Genomic DNA, 17,685 nt, shown 5'->3' with positions numbered 1-17,685 from the left:
ATAGTGATCATTTTAAGGGATTTATTCTAAGTTTTGTATTATAACTTAAGTGTTTAAAGTTCTCAATGAAGCAAGAGATCCAGATTTGATTCTCGATAACGTCAAGATTGAATTAATTGGGTTCTTCACTATAGGGGTGTCAATGTGCGCAATTCACCCGGTTGGTCACGTCGCTCGTCCAGGGGTTTTACTCGCTAGTGGGGACTGAATGTGGTTGTCGCTAGGGTGGTTTGCTCTACGAACCAAAAAAAAAACTTTATTTTTCAAAGTTTGAAGGGCATATATCGATCTTTTCGCACTGAGCATCACAATTGACAGGACCGGCCCTGCTTGCTCGACTCCATCTCAATCGGCTGATGATTAGCCTTTGACCATCCTTCTGATCACTTCAAGTGTATTTTTGCACTTAGTGTGAAGATTTGATTAGATTACTACTTATACTTGAAGCTTTCGGGACTCAAAATATGCCCGAGTTTTTTGCAGAAAAATGAAATAATATTTTTAATTTCTCCCACGATGTCAAATTGTCTACTTCGGAAGTCTTTTATGAACGAGGGGGCTAACTTGCAAAATATAGCATACTACGAATAGTTATGACAAAAGGGAATTTTTGATAATAGTGTAATGACTATTTATGTAAATAATATTGTCAACATTCAACAATACGGAGTATATATTTGTTGAATTATTATTAATTAAATTAAATTAACCATCCCAACAAATTACCGTGCTTTTCCATTCATATACTCCTCTTTCCCCCTTTTTAAACCCTAGAAAATTATTCACCGGCGAGATCCGTTAATCGGCAATGGATTCTGACGTTACGATGATTCCAGCCGGTAGTACTTCGAGTCTTCCGGGACCTTCATCATCTTCGAAGAAACCTAAGCGTTTTGAAATCAAAAAGTGGAACGCAGTATCTCTCTGGGCTTGGGGTCAGTGTTTATCAAACCCTAATTTTGATTTTTTTACTTTTTTTTATTAGCATTAGTTTGATATTGTACGTGTTCTAATTGATGCAGATATAGTCGTTGATAATTGCGCGATCTGTAGAAATCACATCATGGATTTATGTTAGTTTTTTTTTTTTTTTTCTGTTTTAATTATTGATTATATATTATTTTTATTAAATTAAACCATAAATTATTACTCCATGATTATTACTCTGTTATATTTTTTTATCATTGTTTTTTTTTTATCATCATCACTCACTAACTATTAAATTATGATTGTAAATTTCTGTATTTTGTTTTATATATGCTGAATTAATTAGGTATCGAGTGCCAAGCTAATCAGGCTAGTGCTACTAGTGAAGAGTGTACCGTGGCATGGGGTAAGATTTCGAAACTCCTAAGTTTTTCTGCACGCCATAATTTAATTGTAAAAATAAAAATAATATTTTCATATGTGTAGCTGTGCTAATAACAGTAGTTTCAAGTATAGCAGTAATATTATCCCAATTTATAGTTTGGGCTAATTTAACGGCTTTACTTTTTGTTTGATTTCCAATTTCCAATATAAAGGGATTCCGGTAGATAGACTACTGTTTGGGTGAGTGTTAATTTTGTTAGTAGTTATTAAAAAACAGTCCATTTTTTTGTAATGGATTCCGTGGAATAGTGTTTGTCAAGTTATCGTTACTTCATAGTTCATACTATAGTTTGTTGATGGAACTATAGTGCAAAGTTGTTGCAATTTCTGATGCTGAACAACAGCTATAATTTGTCTAGATCATTTTTAAGATTGATTTGTGATATTGTGTGGATAAATAAGTTTGTATTCATAGATTAAATGGTCATCTTTAAAAATTTATGCTTTTGTTAGATGAAAGCTATGTTACTTGAGGTATAGAAATATTGACTGATGAGTAATTGGCTAATGCCGTAAGTACTTGTTACCTTCGATAGGGAAAGATGGACTCGAATAGTTTTATTTTTGGAACATTACAATGGATATAAGTACAAGATTGTATTGTTGTCACCTTTGAAGCTTTAGGACAAAATGCTTCTTCTAACAATTTCGATTGTCGTTCAAGGATATGTCACTTCTATGAAATAAGTAAAAGATTGTGTCTGAAGTATAATGTTATCTTTTTGTGTTTCTTCTTCATGTATAGCCGTATAGGATTTATGGTATTTTGGAAAGGGTTGTTAGGTTTAAACTTGGTAGGCTTTGTGTTTGCGTTTTGTTTATGGGACTGTCTTAGCTAACATGCTCCTTTTTTAGGGCTTAAGTTACCATACATGTTTATTTAGCTGACATTGATTGCAGTTTGCTTGTACATGAAAGATCCTTGTTGAAACTAGTATTGTCATACATAACGCTATTTATTGTTAGGGTAATTAGATTTAACCATATGATATAATGTTCTCTAATAGCCTACGGTGGTTCTGATTCAGAATGAAACATTGCTGATCTAAGACCAATAATGTGAGTTTGGAATACATAAAGATTATGTAGTGTATGAACCTTTTCATCGTTATGTGGAAAAAGTGTTTTCCTCTTCATTGCAAAATTGACGGGGTACGTGAAAAAAGATGGCCTGTTTAGTTGTGTTAGTTGGGGTAGTTTTGTGGTTGAGACTTGAGAATCTGTAGTGGAGACCCAAGTTGAAATTCCTATAGGCTACAACTTTGTGGTCTCGCCTTTAAAAAAAAAAATTAGGGTATATGTATTGCATTGTGTCAGTGCGTCTTTTACATATAACATATTTTTGTGGGTTCTTGAAGTAGTCAAGTAGCACACCCTAGTGAACTAATATGCGCATTATTATTATTTTTGGTGTTTTCTAATCAAGGTTCGCCACTTAAACGTATGGACTTGCATCTTGAATACAACTAGCATTGAAAATATTTGTGCATGAGTACATGGCCATAAATTGAAAGTTGTGCATATATGAAGGATAAGATCTATTGAATAGTCGGTATTTTTCACCCTTTCCCTGCCTTACCATTGAAGTTTGCACCATAAGGGAATCATTAAGTTAGTTATGTGATTTATTTTCCTCGATGTATATGGTGTTTTGTTATGCTGGAACATGCTCACAATATACTCATATATAAATTGAGTATATTATAATTATAAAAATAATAATAATAAAGACTACATTTTTTAATCAATTGCTTCTTTATTAACTCAACTCAAATTACAAGTGCTAACTTTCTACCGCCTGCTAACTCTGTATTTATTTCTCAACCAAAACTTTTAATAGCCACTTAAAAACTAGAATATAGCAACTAATTCACTATCACAAACCCATTACCCTTTAGAATCAGTATTCACACGTTCAATTAATGCGTGAGATTCGGTCATGCTACCGATTCCAACTGGACATGCAATTGTTTATTTAAACTAACAACAACAACAACAAGTCAACAACAACAATACCCAATTCCACTAAAGTAGAGTATGGGGAGGTTAGATGTAGACAGTCCGTTCCTCTACCCTAAAGTAAAAGGGAAGTCATTCCTCCACCCACGGATACCTATCGGTCCCCAGGTAGAGGAAGTCGTCCCTCCCTATTCTGTAGAGCAGAGAGGCTGCTTCCTATGGACCTCCGGCCAGCAAGAACCATGAAATCCGATATGTGCAGTAAAAATATACAAGTACAGTTGATAAAAAAGGAACTATACTATGAATAATGTATACTCCAATACGATATGTATAGGTAAAAAGAGCAGGTAACAATATAATGTAATATAACATAAAAATAAAATAAGTGAGTGTCAAATATGCAAGTATAACAAGTCATGTAAGTACAATAAGTATACGTAAACATGTTGGTAAAAAGCATGTAGGTATAATATGCAGTATAAAGTAGATGGTATACAATGTAAGCATAGACAAATAAGTATACTATGTTAGCATAAAAACATGTGATATGAAAGTACGTATAATTAAAATGCCATATAAAGTAATACAAACATGTAACCATATAGAGCAATAAAGCATGTGAAAATGCTACAATAAGTATAGATATTTTATATATCCAAAAAAACATGTACAACCAAAACGAAAAGTCTCGCGCAAAAAAAAAAAAAAAATTAAAACAAAAGACATAAATGAAGTGCACAAGCAAGTAGGCATGGAATATAAAATAAATATATAAAATAAATAAACAATATGTAGAACCTAGTCATCTATTCTAATTCTACTCCTCCACAAATTCCTATCAGAGGTCATGTCCTCGGTCAATAAGAGCTCCTTCATGTCAAGCTTCAATCTATCCTCCAACCTACGTCTGGGTCTACCCCTTCTCCTTATTTAAACTAACATTTCAATTAATAATACCATTACTAACATAAAGACCCATCAAGATTTTCCAACATGTTATGACAACCTGTACATGTTTCGCCACATTTATTTTTATGTGAAAGTATTCTCTGGTTATTTTTTGTAACTGCTAATATTTTCATGATAATTATTGATTATTGATTGATTCTCATAGGTGTCTGCAACCATGCGTTCCATTTTCACTGCATTAGTCGCTGGCTGAAAACCCGTCAAGTTTGCCCTCTAGGTATGCTAATGCTTTTCATTTGCCATATTTCTTTATTACAATATCTTACAATATTGAGTGGCTTTCACTTTCTGTTTTTGCAGATAATAGCGAGTGGGAGTTCCAAAAATATGGTCACTAGAAATTGGTACGGGGAGTAAATGAAATTCACAAAAGGGAACAAGGAGCAAGAGTTCCAGTACTTTCATTATGATTCTTAGTTAACTCTGCTTAAAAAGATTGTTGGATTTTTATTTTTTTTTGTTATCAGAATATTTTTTATGGATGATATAAGATGACATTATTGAATGCTCTCTAGATGATTGGTATTGGTATATATAAAATGCAATGAACTAAATTTACTTGAATCAGCTAATAATAACGATCTACAGATATCCTGGTGCGTCAAAAATGTTCTTATTCTTTGTTGAAAAGCATGAACATGAGTTGTAAGACATCGTAAACAAAGTGGAGGTTTTATGTAGGCATTTCGACCAGATTCCTTTTAAACTAGTTTTCATAATTAGCGTGTTTGGCCCATTTCGTTTAAGATTTTTTTGTCTGTCCGTGTCCTGTTTTTGCTGCTCTACGAATAAATATAAGGTAATGGCAAAGAAACCATAGATTGCTATGAGTGACTCTGGTGCAGCTTCAACGTAATTGTTAAGCCTGTATGCAATATTGAGTATTCTTTGGTCAGCTAAAGATTTTGGTACATAAACCATGTCACATGTACAATAAGCTGAAATTATAAAAAGAGTGAAGTTTGAATTACTCTGCTGCATCTTTACGAATGTTCAACTTTCAATTTATGTAAGTGAAGTTAAGATAATCTCATTTTGTTTACAATATGAAAGCAATTCCTGAGTGGCCACCGAGTTGTCCAATGAAGCACACCACCCGGGTTCAATTCCTGGCTATGCCAAATTGTTCCAAAAGGAAGTGTGACTAGAGGGTGTACATAATGCGCAATTCACCCGGTACCAGGTCTCGAGCTCGGGGGGACTTGATTACCCGATGTTTTACCTTTTATCGGGGAGCCAATGTGCTCGTTCATAGGAAGTTTTCCTCGCTTACCCAAAAAAATATGAAAGCAATTCATAACTGAAGTAAAAAAAAAAAAAAAAAAAGTTACAGAGTAACTAATGTGCACACATAGACCATAATGTTTTTTTTTATCTAGAAAATAAGTTTTATTTAAAAGACTAGATTTAAGAGCCCGTGCGTTGCACGGGGACTCTTCCGTAAACAATCTTGAATCTTAAAATTATAAATCAATTAACGATATTATACGGACAGTGGTACAAGTGTCTTTTGTGGGTGAATTCGTTAAGTGTTTTTTTTTTTTTTTTTTTTTTTTTTTTTTTTTTTTACACAAAATACATCACCAAGAGTTGAATAACTTAAACATTGAAGTTGGGATATGTTATACACTAATATATATGCTTAATAAATTATATGCAACAACATGAAGATACTTGTACTTGTTATACAATAACCAAATTTAAGCTAACAAATTGAACAATCAAATGTGTAAGATGTCTAATAATCTTATTTGGAAGATAATACCCTCTTGAAAATTCAGGAAGGGTTTTTTGGTAAGAAAATCAGAGTTCTTTTAGCTATTTAATCAAACAATTGATATGCCACATTACAACCCACACATCATATAGACATATTACATGCAATCATCTTATTCCTATAAAGCCCTGATGCAAAGAGTAACTTTCAAATAAAAATGTATAGATGGAACTTACATATTATAAGAGATGGAACTATTATTTCTATCTACAATTCTCAAACAATAATAGATGGAACTATTATCAAACTACTATAATAAAAGATGCAAGTGATCCCGAGTTACAACATCTCATCCATTTCAAAATTCAAATCATCTCCACTTTTGTTAAAGGTGTCAAAGCCTACCCATTCGAGATAAGAAATCAACCTAATATCACATATTTAGTGTTTCTGTATGATTGTTCAAAGGCTCGAACTAAGAACGCCCCCTTTCATATTGACATTGGGTGCATCATAAAAATATTATTTCGGAAAGTGATATTCATACCTTGTGATGTCAGGTAAGATCATTAGCAAGAAGAAGGTTGGCCTTGATATATATTGTACCTGTACAGCATCATAATCAAGTTACATTGAAGTTGGGATATGTTATACACTAATATATATGCTTAATAAATTATATGCAGCAACACGAAGATACTTGTTATACAATAGCCAAATTTAAGCTAACAAATTGAACAATCAAATGTGTAAGATGCCTAATAATCTTATTAAGAAGATAATACCCTCTTGAAAATAATCGACCATGGATCATCGATAAACATGATCAATAACAAAAATGATCATCTAATAACAGGAACTGATCATATGAACTGTTCATTACATACCTGGTTGTAATTAATCCTACTCATCGCCAAAGAAGTCACTAAAGTTGAGCATTTGATCAAACGTTCATGCCTGGTTGAATAAACAAAGCAAAAAACACATGTGAATCTCAGGATAAAAAACTTTGTTCTTGATATGTGAGTTTTAATACAACTACATTATATTATAGTAAAACTTTAAAAAAAATATGATTGAATGGAATAACCTGAGTTTTTTTTTATGTGTATTCAAGTGATACAAGCAATTGTTTTAATGAAGGTTCTATCTACTTTCAATGCAATAATCTTTTTTCGCCTTAAAAAAAAAAATTATGCTTAGACTCATTAATCACAGAAGAAAAAGAAAATGACTAATATCCATGCGGCTAAGACTTGACCCGCCCAACTGAACCTTGCCCCAAATTTTCCGAATACACATAAGAACCTCGACCCAATTTTCCAAATACACATCGACCCTTAACTGAAACTAGTCCGGACCAGCCCGCGCGTTGCGGTGGGGGCTTTCGGTCTGCGTATTCATATTTAACGTAGCGTTGTGTATTTACAGAAGGAAACACGACCCACGTGTTAACCGCAGTTTTAGATGTCGTTGTGTTTAGCGTTTTTTAAAAAGTGTCCGTTTCGAACGTAGTTAGTTTCGTTTTCTTCATAAAAAAATTTCGAGTGTAACCGTGCTGTCGAGAAAATTTAACTCGCGGCGAGCGGGAAGATACGGGATGTCGTTGTGTTTAGCGTTTTTTAAAAAATGTCCATTTCGAACGTAGTTAGTTTCGTTTTGTTCGTAAAAATTTTCCGAGTCTAACGGTGCTGTCGAAGAAGTTTAACTCGCGGCGAGCGCGGGAAGATACGTCTGTCGTTGTGTTTAGCGTTTTTTAAAATGTGTCCATTTCGAATGTAGTTAGTCTCGTTTTGTTCATAAAAATATTTCGAGTTTAACGGCGTGGTCTGTGAGATTTAACTCGGACCGAGGAGGAAGATACGGGCTGTCGAAGTTTCTGGGTGAAGTTTTTATTTTAATTTAGAGAGTTTACGCTTTAACCCTGGAGTTAAGGGTTTTTTTTATAAGTTGGTAATAGTTGAGGGGGTATTTTATATTTTTTGGTTGTTTTTTTGATTGATTGTAGTTTTGGTCATTGTTTTCATTCAAGTGGGGACAAAACGGCAGGTTTCCCCACCGCTTTTAGGAGATTAAGGGTTTTGGTCATTGTTTTCATTCAAGTGGGGACAAAACGGCAGGTTTCCCCATCGCTTTTAGGAGAATAAGGGGTTATCGTTTTGTTCATAAAAATATTTCGAGTTTAACGGCGTGGTCTGTGAGATTTAACTCGGACCGAGGAGGAAGATACGGGCTGTCGAAGTTTCTGGGTGAAGTTTTTATTTTAATTTAGAGAGTTTACGCTTTAACCCTGGAGTTAAGGGTTTTTTTTATAAGTTGGTAATAGTTGAGGGGGTATTTTATATTTTTTGGTTGTTTTTTTGATTGATTGTAGTTTTGGTCATTGTTTTCATTCAAGTGGGGACAAAACGGCAGGTTTGCCCACCGCTTTTAGGAGATTAAGGGTTTTGGTCATTGTTTTCATTCAAGTGGGGACAAAACGGCAGGTTTCCCCATCGCTTTTAGGAGAATAAGGGGTTAATTATACACAAATTACTAATTATTAATCCTTATATAGTACAAGCGGTGCACGTTTTTGTAGTTTCAGTTACACCTAACGTCGTTTTGAGTTTGCGTTCACATTACAAACGGTCTCTCACCTTCGACTATACTTACACAAGGGCCCCTCAAGTTTACACTTTTTCAGGGGTAAAAAATGTAAATATATAATTTTATTAAAATCAAAGAAATTAATTCCACCCGAAAACGGGACTAACTATACGCGAAACAGACACTTCTCAAAAACGCTAAACACAACAAAAGCCCGTATCTTTCCGCTCGCTGCGAGTTAAATTTTTTCGACATGAGCATCAGACGCGAAATAATATTATGAACAAAACGATAAAAAGTATGTTTGAAACGGACACTTTTTAAAAAACGCTAAAAAAAATGACAGCCCGTATCTTCCTGCTCGTCGCGAGTTATATTTTTCCGACAGCATCGACAGACTCGAAATAATTTTATCAACAAAACGAAACTAACTACGTTCAAACCGGACAAATTTTAAAAAACACTAAAGACGACAACACCACCAACGGCGCTTATAACATGGGCCGTTTTCCCTTCTGTAAATACATAAAGCTACGTTAAATATGAATACGGGGCCGAAAGCCCCCGCCGCATCGCGCGGGCCGGACCCGGACTAGTTATATAATATGTAAATGCATTCTTGATAGCGTTGTATTTCAAATATAAAAGATAATACCTCACAACAACAACAAAAAAACGGTTGATCTTGGAAAGCAAATGTATCAAAGGTTGTCATTGTTCCTCTCAGCAAATATGATTTAGGACTACAAACAATATAAACTTTGGACATTACTTTTATGAAGTATGTCAACCTATAATCTGAATTGCATAATAAGTACACAAATTAAATCATAATGACAGTAACATGAACAGATCACTTAAGGAACTAAGCAAATCTAAAATTTCTAAACGTCCGTGTATCATAATCATAATTTAACTTAATCGTGAAGTTAAAAAAAAAAAACTATCCAATCTTATATTTTGCATAAAGAACAAATAAGCACCTTATCTTTCTTCATGGATATATTCATTAGCTTTAATCCGACCAATAGAGCCCGTACGTTGCACAGGACTCTTCCGCAGACAATCTTGAATCTTAAAATGATATATCAATTAACGATATTATACGTACGGTGTCACAAGTACTTTTGCACGACAGTTCTAAAAAATAGCATTCGAAAACGTTAATATTGAGACTGATTAGCTGTATTATACAATTATAGTGAAAAAACCATTCAGTATTGATAAGATTTGTACTTAAAGTAAATGTATTGAAACGATTAGTGTTGTAAACTTTATTAATGAATATAATGAGAAAAACCAAATCCACCAGAGTGCAAGATCCAAATCCACCGGAGTGTATTTATAATGAGAAAAACCTTATGAATCGATAAAAATAAATATTAGTATTATTGTTACTTTTTGCAGCAAATTCATTATTTGGCTACAAATCCATCATCATCCTTATAGTCATCTTCATCATCATCGTCATCAACATCATCATCGCCATCATCAGTGCCATCCTACACATAGATATATAAAAGTACTCAATCAAAATTGGTGATGAATCCACACACAATTAAGTGGTACCATTGGCGGAACTTGAACTCGGATATAGACGGGGCGGTGTAAAAATTTAATAAATTTTTCATTGTCAGCAGAGGTAAACACTAAAAAAAACCTTATTTTTTTGTAAAAAAAATTTTTTTTTAGTGTAAAATTTTTTGTTCCGTAAAATCTAGGTGGGGCGGATTAACCCTTTGGGTTCCACTAAGTACCGCCACTGAGTGGTAGCAAAACAATAAATATATATATTTTTTACTGATTCACCTCTCCATTTCATGTCTTTGATGAACTCCAAACCCTTAATTATTTTATTTGCTACAAATGTTCTACATCTCTGTAAGCAATTATAAATGAGTAAAAATACATAACTTGTATGCAATCAAAAACCAGAACTTTAAAGCATCCATATGCTTCTCCTAGATCTGCATAATCATTCAATCAGCTTTTCAAAATAATGCATAATCATTCACATGTACCAACTGTTTACTCATTTTGTACATAAATGTTGTTGTTCATTAGAATTTATTGATATATTCATAAACCCACAACCATAATAATCAAGATAAACAGATTAAAATAAGAAAATAACATCTTAAAAAAAGTAGTATTTAGTAGTTACCTAACTGTACATATTTAATTTTTTTTGCTAATTAATGGTTAAGATTAGGATAGTGATATATACACAACCAATTTTTACAAATACACAACCAAACATGTTTTACAGTGTTGTACTGTACAACACTGTAAAGCATATTTAGTTGTGTATTTTTAAAAATTGGTTGTGTATATAACTATATATCATCACCCTTAAGATTATGTATGATTACATATTTCTGTTTTTGTTTTAAGATGTAAAGAGAAGAGAAGAGATGGGTCAATTAGTAATCATTTCTCCTTCAATTAGAGGTGACAGTTTTGATCCATTTAGTCAAATATAGATAATTAGCTAATATGAGAATAGCTCAAACGGGAAGCAAGTGTTAAAACAACTAAAAGTTAATCTAATGCATATCTGGTAGATTAAATCGTTTTACTAAAATATCTAAACTATATTAGTACTCTATTAATACTGTTTTCGTAATCACACATATCACATTCTTTATTTCATGGAAATGAGTAATACTTACGGTTCAATCCAAACAGGGCAGACCCATTTTGACCTTTTAGTCCCATCTTGCCACCTATGGAAGATAAATGCATTACAAATGAACATACAAACCTCACGCTTAATTCAATTCCACTGGTTCAAAGGCACAATGTATCCGTCCGAAAAGGTGTATTTTGTGGGTGTGCCTCTAGATTGCGTTAGAACTGATTTCTCTTTTAATTTATATTTTGTGGCTGCATTAAACAGTTGGTTACCTGTTAAAGTGAGTAAAATAGTAGGTTATCGTATATTCATTTTTGAATATAGCGTTACTATGATTTCATTTAAAGTGCAGTAACATACTCAAATAACTTGTCCCTTCAAAACTGAATGGCGAAGCTTTTTTGAAAGTTAAATGTGTTACATCGTTTGTATCACCCATTATTTTCTTGGCCTGCTCCTAGGTTGTCCCGATGAAAATTTGTTGTTTGATGAGAATTAGTACTCACATCGTCTGCTGTTGATGCACCTAAGTTCAAAAAGATTCATGTTAGTCTTATATATACATAACTTGACATCGAAATCACCATTCAGATTTTGATGAATTACTAACTCTGTGATAAATGTACAACGACTATGATTTCTGTATTTGGGCTATTTTAATACATTTCAAGTTAACCATCAGCTTGTTCATCAGTCTATGCAGATCATGAGCCATCTTCATGTGATCTAAGGATCAACCATCAATCTCTTTTTCAAGGTTAACCTAGTATTAGCAGGTTAACCCAAACTAAGGTGGCACATTTTAGCCCAAACTAAGGTGACACATTTTGAGCCACTGATAACTACCAACAATGACATATTGTGATAAAAACCATTTTGTCACCAACCACCCTACCCACCAATGTTGCCACTAAAGTTTTTTTCCAAACGATAAAATTTACGAATTAAAGAAACATCTACATGTAAATAGAATACATAGCCTACCTTATCATTGTACTATAAAGTTCAGAGTTTTCACTTTATGTATTATCATATATACTATACTATTACAATCATTTATCAAGCAAACTGAGAAGCTATGTCAAGACACAGTTGATTACCTCATATCAAACACAATAAATGGAATAATCAAACGAATATCAAAACTACCACACACAACAACCAGACACCTAGACTATAAAAAAATAGAAACACCTAAATTTTGAATTTAAATATGTGATAAAGGTTGAAAAATTCTTGATCCATGAAATCATCACATTCATAAAGGAATTATAAACTGAATCATTGATTGGAAATTTAAAAACTTTGAAACATATTGCAGGACAAATAAATATTTAATCAATTATTCAATAAAAAATTTACATATCAAATTATATAAAAAAAAAATTAATGATAAACATAGAAGTTTACGTAGAACAAAAACATGAACAATTATCATCAATTCATCATTTACATACAGAAAAAACATGAATTTTAAGATAATGATATAAAAAAACTTGTTATTCATAAAACCAATAATAATTAGATATATAATTGAAAATATATTAGAGAATTTAGATTACCTTTGAACGAATAGCATCCTGATTTTGTGAAATAAAAAACCCTAATTCGTTTTATCCATGGACATAGCGAATTTTACAACGATGAAGATGCATCAAATGGTAATGTAGTCAACCGATTTGGTTTGATCCCGTTTGGTTTTTGTTGATGTGAACACCAGAAGAACACCAGAAAATTGGTTAAACGGCATAAAAAAATTGATTATCAAATTGATCGCAAGTATTTTCCTGAATGAAAATATTAGATCGAAATGGATTAAAGAAGATGATGAATTTGAATTTGCTTGGATGGGAGCGTATCGAATGAATGTGTGGGTATGATTATTATTATTTTTTTTTTTTGATTGCAAAAACCCTAGAAGAAATTTTTCTCCACTGAAGGATGGAGAAAAACAGTATGGACATTTTTGGATCTGATGAGAATCAGATGTTTAATATTTTAGATTTGAACGACCCCAATTGAAGGTTTTGAATTGGATGTTTAAATTGGATGATAAGTTCTCCGTGAAATATTGAGGAGAATGAAGAATGAAATTGTTAACCCTAATTACAGATGAATGAGGACACGCGTCAGTTTATCGTAATTAGTGATTCTTTTAATTCAAATTTATGAGAAAAAGAATTTGCTGAGTAGAAATCTGGTTGCGCCACATGAACTTAGCTTACCATTTTAGATAGATAGATAGATTATTATTGATTCTACTATATATACGCCTATTTCACACATGTTATATACACATTTGTCTGTCACGACACTTAACTAAAATAAAGGTTATCACAATATATTAAAATCATCCAATGAGTTTCCTAATTGCTTGAAGGTACAATGTAGTTTTACTGTTCTTGAGCGATTTACAAGATACAATATGTTTACCGCTTTGGTCAAGTCCACCTGTGGCACAATCACAAACCTTTTAACATTTCTTTCACATTCCTTTCACTAAACACTTACAATCATACACTCCATTTCAAATTTTAACCAATTTTAAATTATTATTTAAAAACATAAAATAAATACCAATAACATTTTTTAAATAAAATTAAAACATTACATTATTAAGAAATTAAAAAACATTACATAATTAAAAATAAAAGACAATACATAAAAAAAAAACTTTGCATAATTAATAAAAAACAAATACGAACTTATTATTAAAAAAAGAGCTACTCGAGTGGTGTCGGGTCGTCGTCTTCGTTTTGTTGTTCTTCGGTGTCTTCGTCGGTTAACAAGATCGTCTTCATTTTTTGTCGATACTTTTGAAGTATTTGTTGGTCTTCCGTTGGCAATTCCGGGTTGATGCTTGTATTGAAAATTCGAAAGGCGCGATTCATTACTTTCATTAAAGACGATTGCCGTTTTTGTTTTTGAGTTAAAGCAATTTCGTTTTGGGCGACCAACAGTTGAGAACGAACTTCTTCAGATGAACAAGACGAGGCGGGGTTGAGTGGTTTTGTTTATGTAGTATGTGTATGTATATATAGATAGGTAAATAAATATGTAAAAGGAAAAAAAAATAAAAAAACTAAAAATTAAATTATGTAGCCGTTGGGGGGGGGGGGGAACAAAAAAGAAAATAGTGGGCCCCACAAAGAGACCGTTAGAAAGGGGTGAGGGGGGTGGCTGGCGGGTGATGTGGCGGATCGGTGGTGGTGGGGGTGAGACAGGTGGCGGTGGGTGGCGGCTCCTTTCACGAGCCATTACAAGTGGCCTAATAAGTAATTAACATCACAGATTCACCAAATCTTTAATTGGTTACCTACTTACCCTGCTAGCTGTTATCTATCAAAATATAAACTATTGAGTTTAGACCTATAATATACGGAGTAATAGAAATTACAGAGTATTTATTATTCATATTATACTAGTTTTTAAGAGCCCATGCGTTGCACAACAACACTAAAAAATAGTTTTAGAAATCATTACTATTTGTATAGCATTGTTGTTGATACCAGTTTAATGACCAAACAATTCAGTATTATATGTATTAAAACTAAAGAAATGGTAAAAATGAGTTTCGTAAACGCTATGAATGAATAGCCTTAGAATACATAGTTGTTCAAAACAAAAATAGATCAAGATTAAACTGTAAGGAACTGACGATGGCATGGAATTGAAAAGATAAAACTGTAATGGAAAACAACTTTCTATTGGCATTTCAAACAAAACTGAGTTTTCTCTCACATGTCGATAATCTAAGGAAAAATGTCAAGTGTTAACATTGAAATTGAATACAGTAATCAAGTCTAAAGTAATGAGAATTTTGATCAAAATTTGATACAAAACAGTAGTAATAAACACTGTTGCAAAATACCCCGTCTCGAGCTGTTGCGACGCCCGTTTGCGACGGGTTTGGTGACTAGCCCGTCCCGTCTAGAAGAAAACCGTTTAATATGACAATTAACGTTTAAAATTCGGGTCAAAGTTGAAAAAAAACGGGTCAAAGTAGGTCAAAATTCAGAAAATCCAGAAAGTCGGTAAAAACAGTAAAAGCGTATTTTAGTTTGAATTTTTTGTATTAAATTAACCGTGATAGCGATTATGGTTATAAATCAATCAATTAAAGTTTCTGGCTTTGAAATATGTATACATATATACATGTATATACTTATATATTTAAAAGTCAACTTTGATCAACCTCCATCTTGACCTCCGTCTCGAACGTTTCGTCCTTTTTAGGACCCGACCGTCTTAACTCCATCTCACGTCTTTTGTAACCTTGGTAATAAATAATCAATAATTGAAAGTAAAAAAGATCGATCAAATTTATACACAAATTTAGATTGTTGAACATACTATGTTCAAGAGGATGACCGAATAGCACACTTGAACAGTTGACCTTTGTTATAATTATACACTCATGATCTTAATGGCGAATCGACATGAACTCAAATGTTGAACATTTTCGCATCTAGTCAAAGCAGTTGATATCAAAATGAGCTTTCATATCAATCAACTCTTACATAAGTGATACAATTACAAAATAAATAAATAAACATACATACATACATACTTTGACCGGAGGTCTACTCGAAAGAAATCTCTTTATCCGTCGAATAGAGAGAGGGATGACTTTCTCTACTTTTGACAGTGTTATTCTGGGTGGAGATGACTTGTTTTTATTTTCGGATAGGAAAATGATTGTCTACATCTCACATCTCTCATACACCACTTATGTGGTATTGAGTTTTGTTGTTGTTGTTGTTGTACGTACATACATACAGCGACGGAGCTTGAACATTAACAATGAGGGGACCATAATAATTCAGTCGAAACATGTAGTCTCTTATATATAATTAAAATCCATCAAGTTCAAATAACGTAGATAGAATGATTAATGGCTGACAAAGAAAAACACTACAATTCGGCTCGATGACCCTTAATGTCAAAATAACATATGTTTTCTTTTTTAAGCCCAATGGGAGGAAGAAATATGTGAAGGCGTGAAGCTAGCATGTTCTATTTTTAAAATCGTATGCTAGTTAGGCTGGTGGGGCCAATATTTAATTTTACCGTGTCTAGTCCCTAGAACTATAGAATTTGCTATTAATGACATTTTTTTTTGGGGACCATGGCACCCCCTGCCCTATAGAAGCTCCGTCGCTACATACATACATAGACATATATACAACAACTGTATGAGTCGGATCTATATGAGCATGTTGGATATGAGCCTAAATGATGTTTCGCTTAGCAACTAAATGATGTTTCGCTTACAAATCAAGAAAAACAATTAAAGACGACGAAACCGTTGACTAACATCAAGATGAATCATGTGAGTCCCTCCTAGTCCCTTCGAATCCGAGTCCTAATTCCAATCCCAATCCCCAGTGTTGTAAAAAACCCGATTACTCGCCGATTAATCTCCGACTAATCATTTTTAGGAGCAATCCGTTCCGATTTCTAAAAATCCGTTTAGTTAAACGGTCAACGTTAATTGATGGATCAAAATCGAATTTGGTAATCAAAGTCAGTCAAAGTAAAAAATGGTTAACATTTTAACATGAATATAAAGTAGAATTTATAGTTTTGAAGCAAAATGAACAATTTTAGACAATTATGTTAAAAATTATCTTTATATTTATGGTTTTTTCTATAGTTACACATTTAATTTTTAAAATTTAATATTTAAATGTATACAGTACAATTCGATTAATCTCCGATTAATTCCCAAATTGCGGATTAATTCTTCCAAAGTCCCGACCGATTTATCCCCGAATAGCGAATTTTTCAACCTTGCCAATCCCAATTCCATCCCTTTAAATTAATTTTCTTTGTTTAATTAATTAATTACGGAGTATAATTATATATATTAATAATAATTAATAAAATTAAAATATGTGTTATAATTTAGTAGTATATTACTACCTGTAGTGGCCTATGTTCAACTAATATGAAAGAAGAAAGAAGAGATTAAATTCTTATTCAAGAATAGTGTCCATACTGATTACAATCGATAGCATATTTATAGTACAATAATTCACTATGCAGTTAGGTGGAACAGTAATATCCGTGATCCACCAAATTTGTTGATTCACCAAATTTTACTTTATCAAAAGTAAAATTGTCGGCCACCACACTATGATTTATAACACTCCCCCTTAGACGACAATTTTATTTCATGAAAAATCAACTACATGTTACTGCCTCGTTAAAAACCTTGCTAAAGAAAAACCAGTGGGATAAAAACTTTAGTCAAGGGAAAAAGAGTGCAGCATAGAATTGACTCCCCCTTAAGTAGACATCGCTGAGTCGTCACATCTTTTGAACATGTCTCATGCAAATATTGTGAACGTGTGTTCTGAAAATAGCAGTTGGAAGTGCTTTGGTGAAAAGACCAGCAGAGTTTTGCTGGATTGAATATATCTCATTTCAATCTGGTTGT

The 17,685-nt window shown here is 32.8% G+C and overlaps 1 protein-coding gene and 1 long non-coding RNA gene across 3 annotated transcripts; one reads left to right on the top strand and one right to left on the bottom strand.

Moving 5' to 3' along the window:
- Nucleotides 1-718: 718 nt before the first annotated feature.
- On the top strand, nt 719-4,816 carry LOC139892727 (RING-box protein 1a-like). Its single transcript, XM_071875847.1, has 5 exons — nt 719-935; nt 1,023-1,073; nt 1,274-1,333; nt 4,448-4,519; nt 4,603-4,816. The coding sequence occupies exons 1-5, from the start codon at nt 809-811 to the stop codon at nt 4,638-4,640; spliced, it is 348 nt and encodes a 115-aa protein (XP_071731948.1). The 5' UTR covers nt 719-808; the 3' UTR covers nt 4,641-4,816.
- Nucleotides 4,817-6,215: 1,399 nt separating this feature from the next.
- LOC139892726 (uncharacterized) lies at nt 6,216-13,124 on the bottom strand. Of its 2 annotated transcripts, none has more exons than XR_011774207.1 (9): nt 12,806-13,124; nt 11,604-11,769; nt 11,281-11,494; nt 10,418-10,575; nt 9,592-10,110; nt 9,264-9,351; nt 6,907-6,976; nt 6,567-6,625; nt 6,216-6,446 (listed from the first exon to the last, which is right to left on the bottom strand). It is a non-coding gene; the product is annotated as an uncharacterized lncRNA (long non-coding RNA). The 2 variants fall into 2 exon arrangements; XR_011774206.1 differs by having other exon boundaries at nt 11,281-11,515; nt 12,806-13,123.
- Nucleotides 13,125-17,685: the final 4,561 nt, after the last annotated feature.

This window comes from Rutidosis leptorrhynchoides, chromosome 2 (assembly GCF_046630445.1).
Source record: "Rutidosis leptorrhynchoides isolate AG116_Rl617_1_P2 chromosome 2, CSIRO_AGI_Rlap_v1, whole genome shotgun sequence".
NCBI lineage: Eukaryota > Viridiplantae > Streptophyta > Magnoliopsida > Asterales > Asteraceae > Rutidosis > Rutidosis leptorrhynchoides.
Note: the sequence above shows the minus strand (reverse complement) of the source record. Positions and strands in the feature narration are given on the sequence as shown.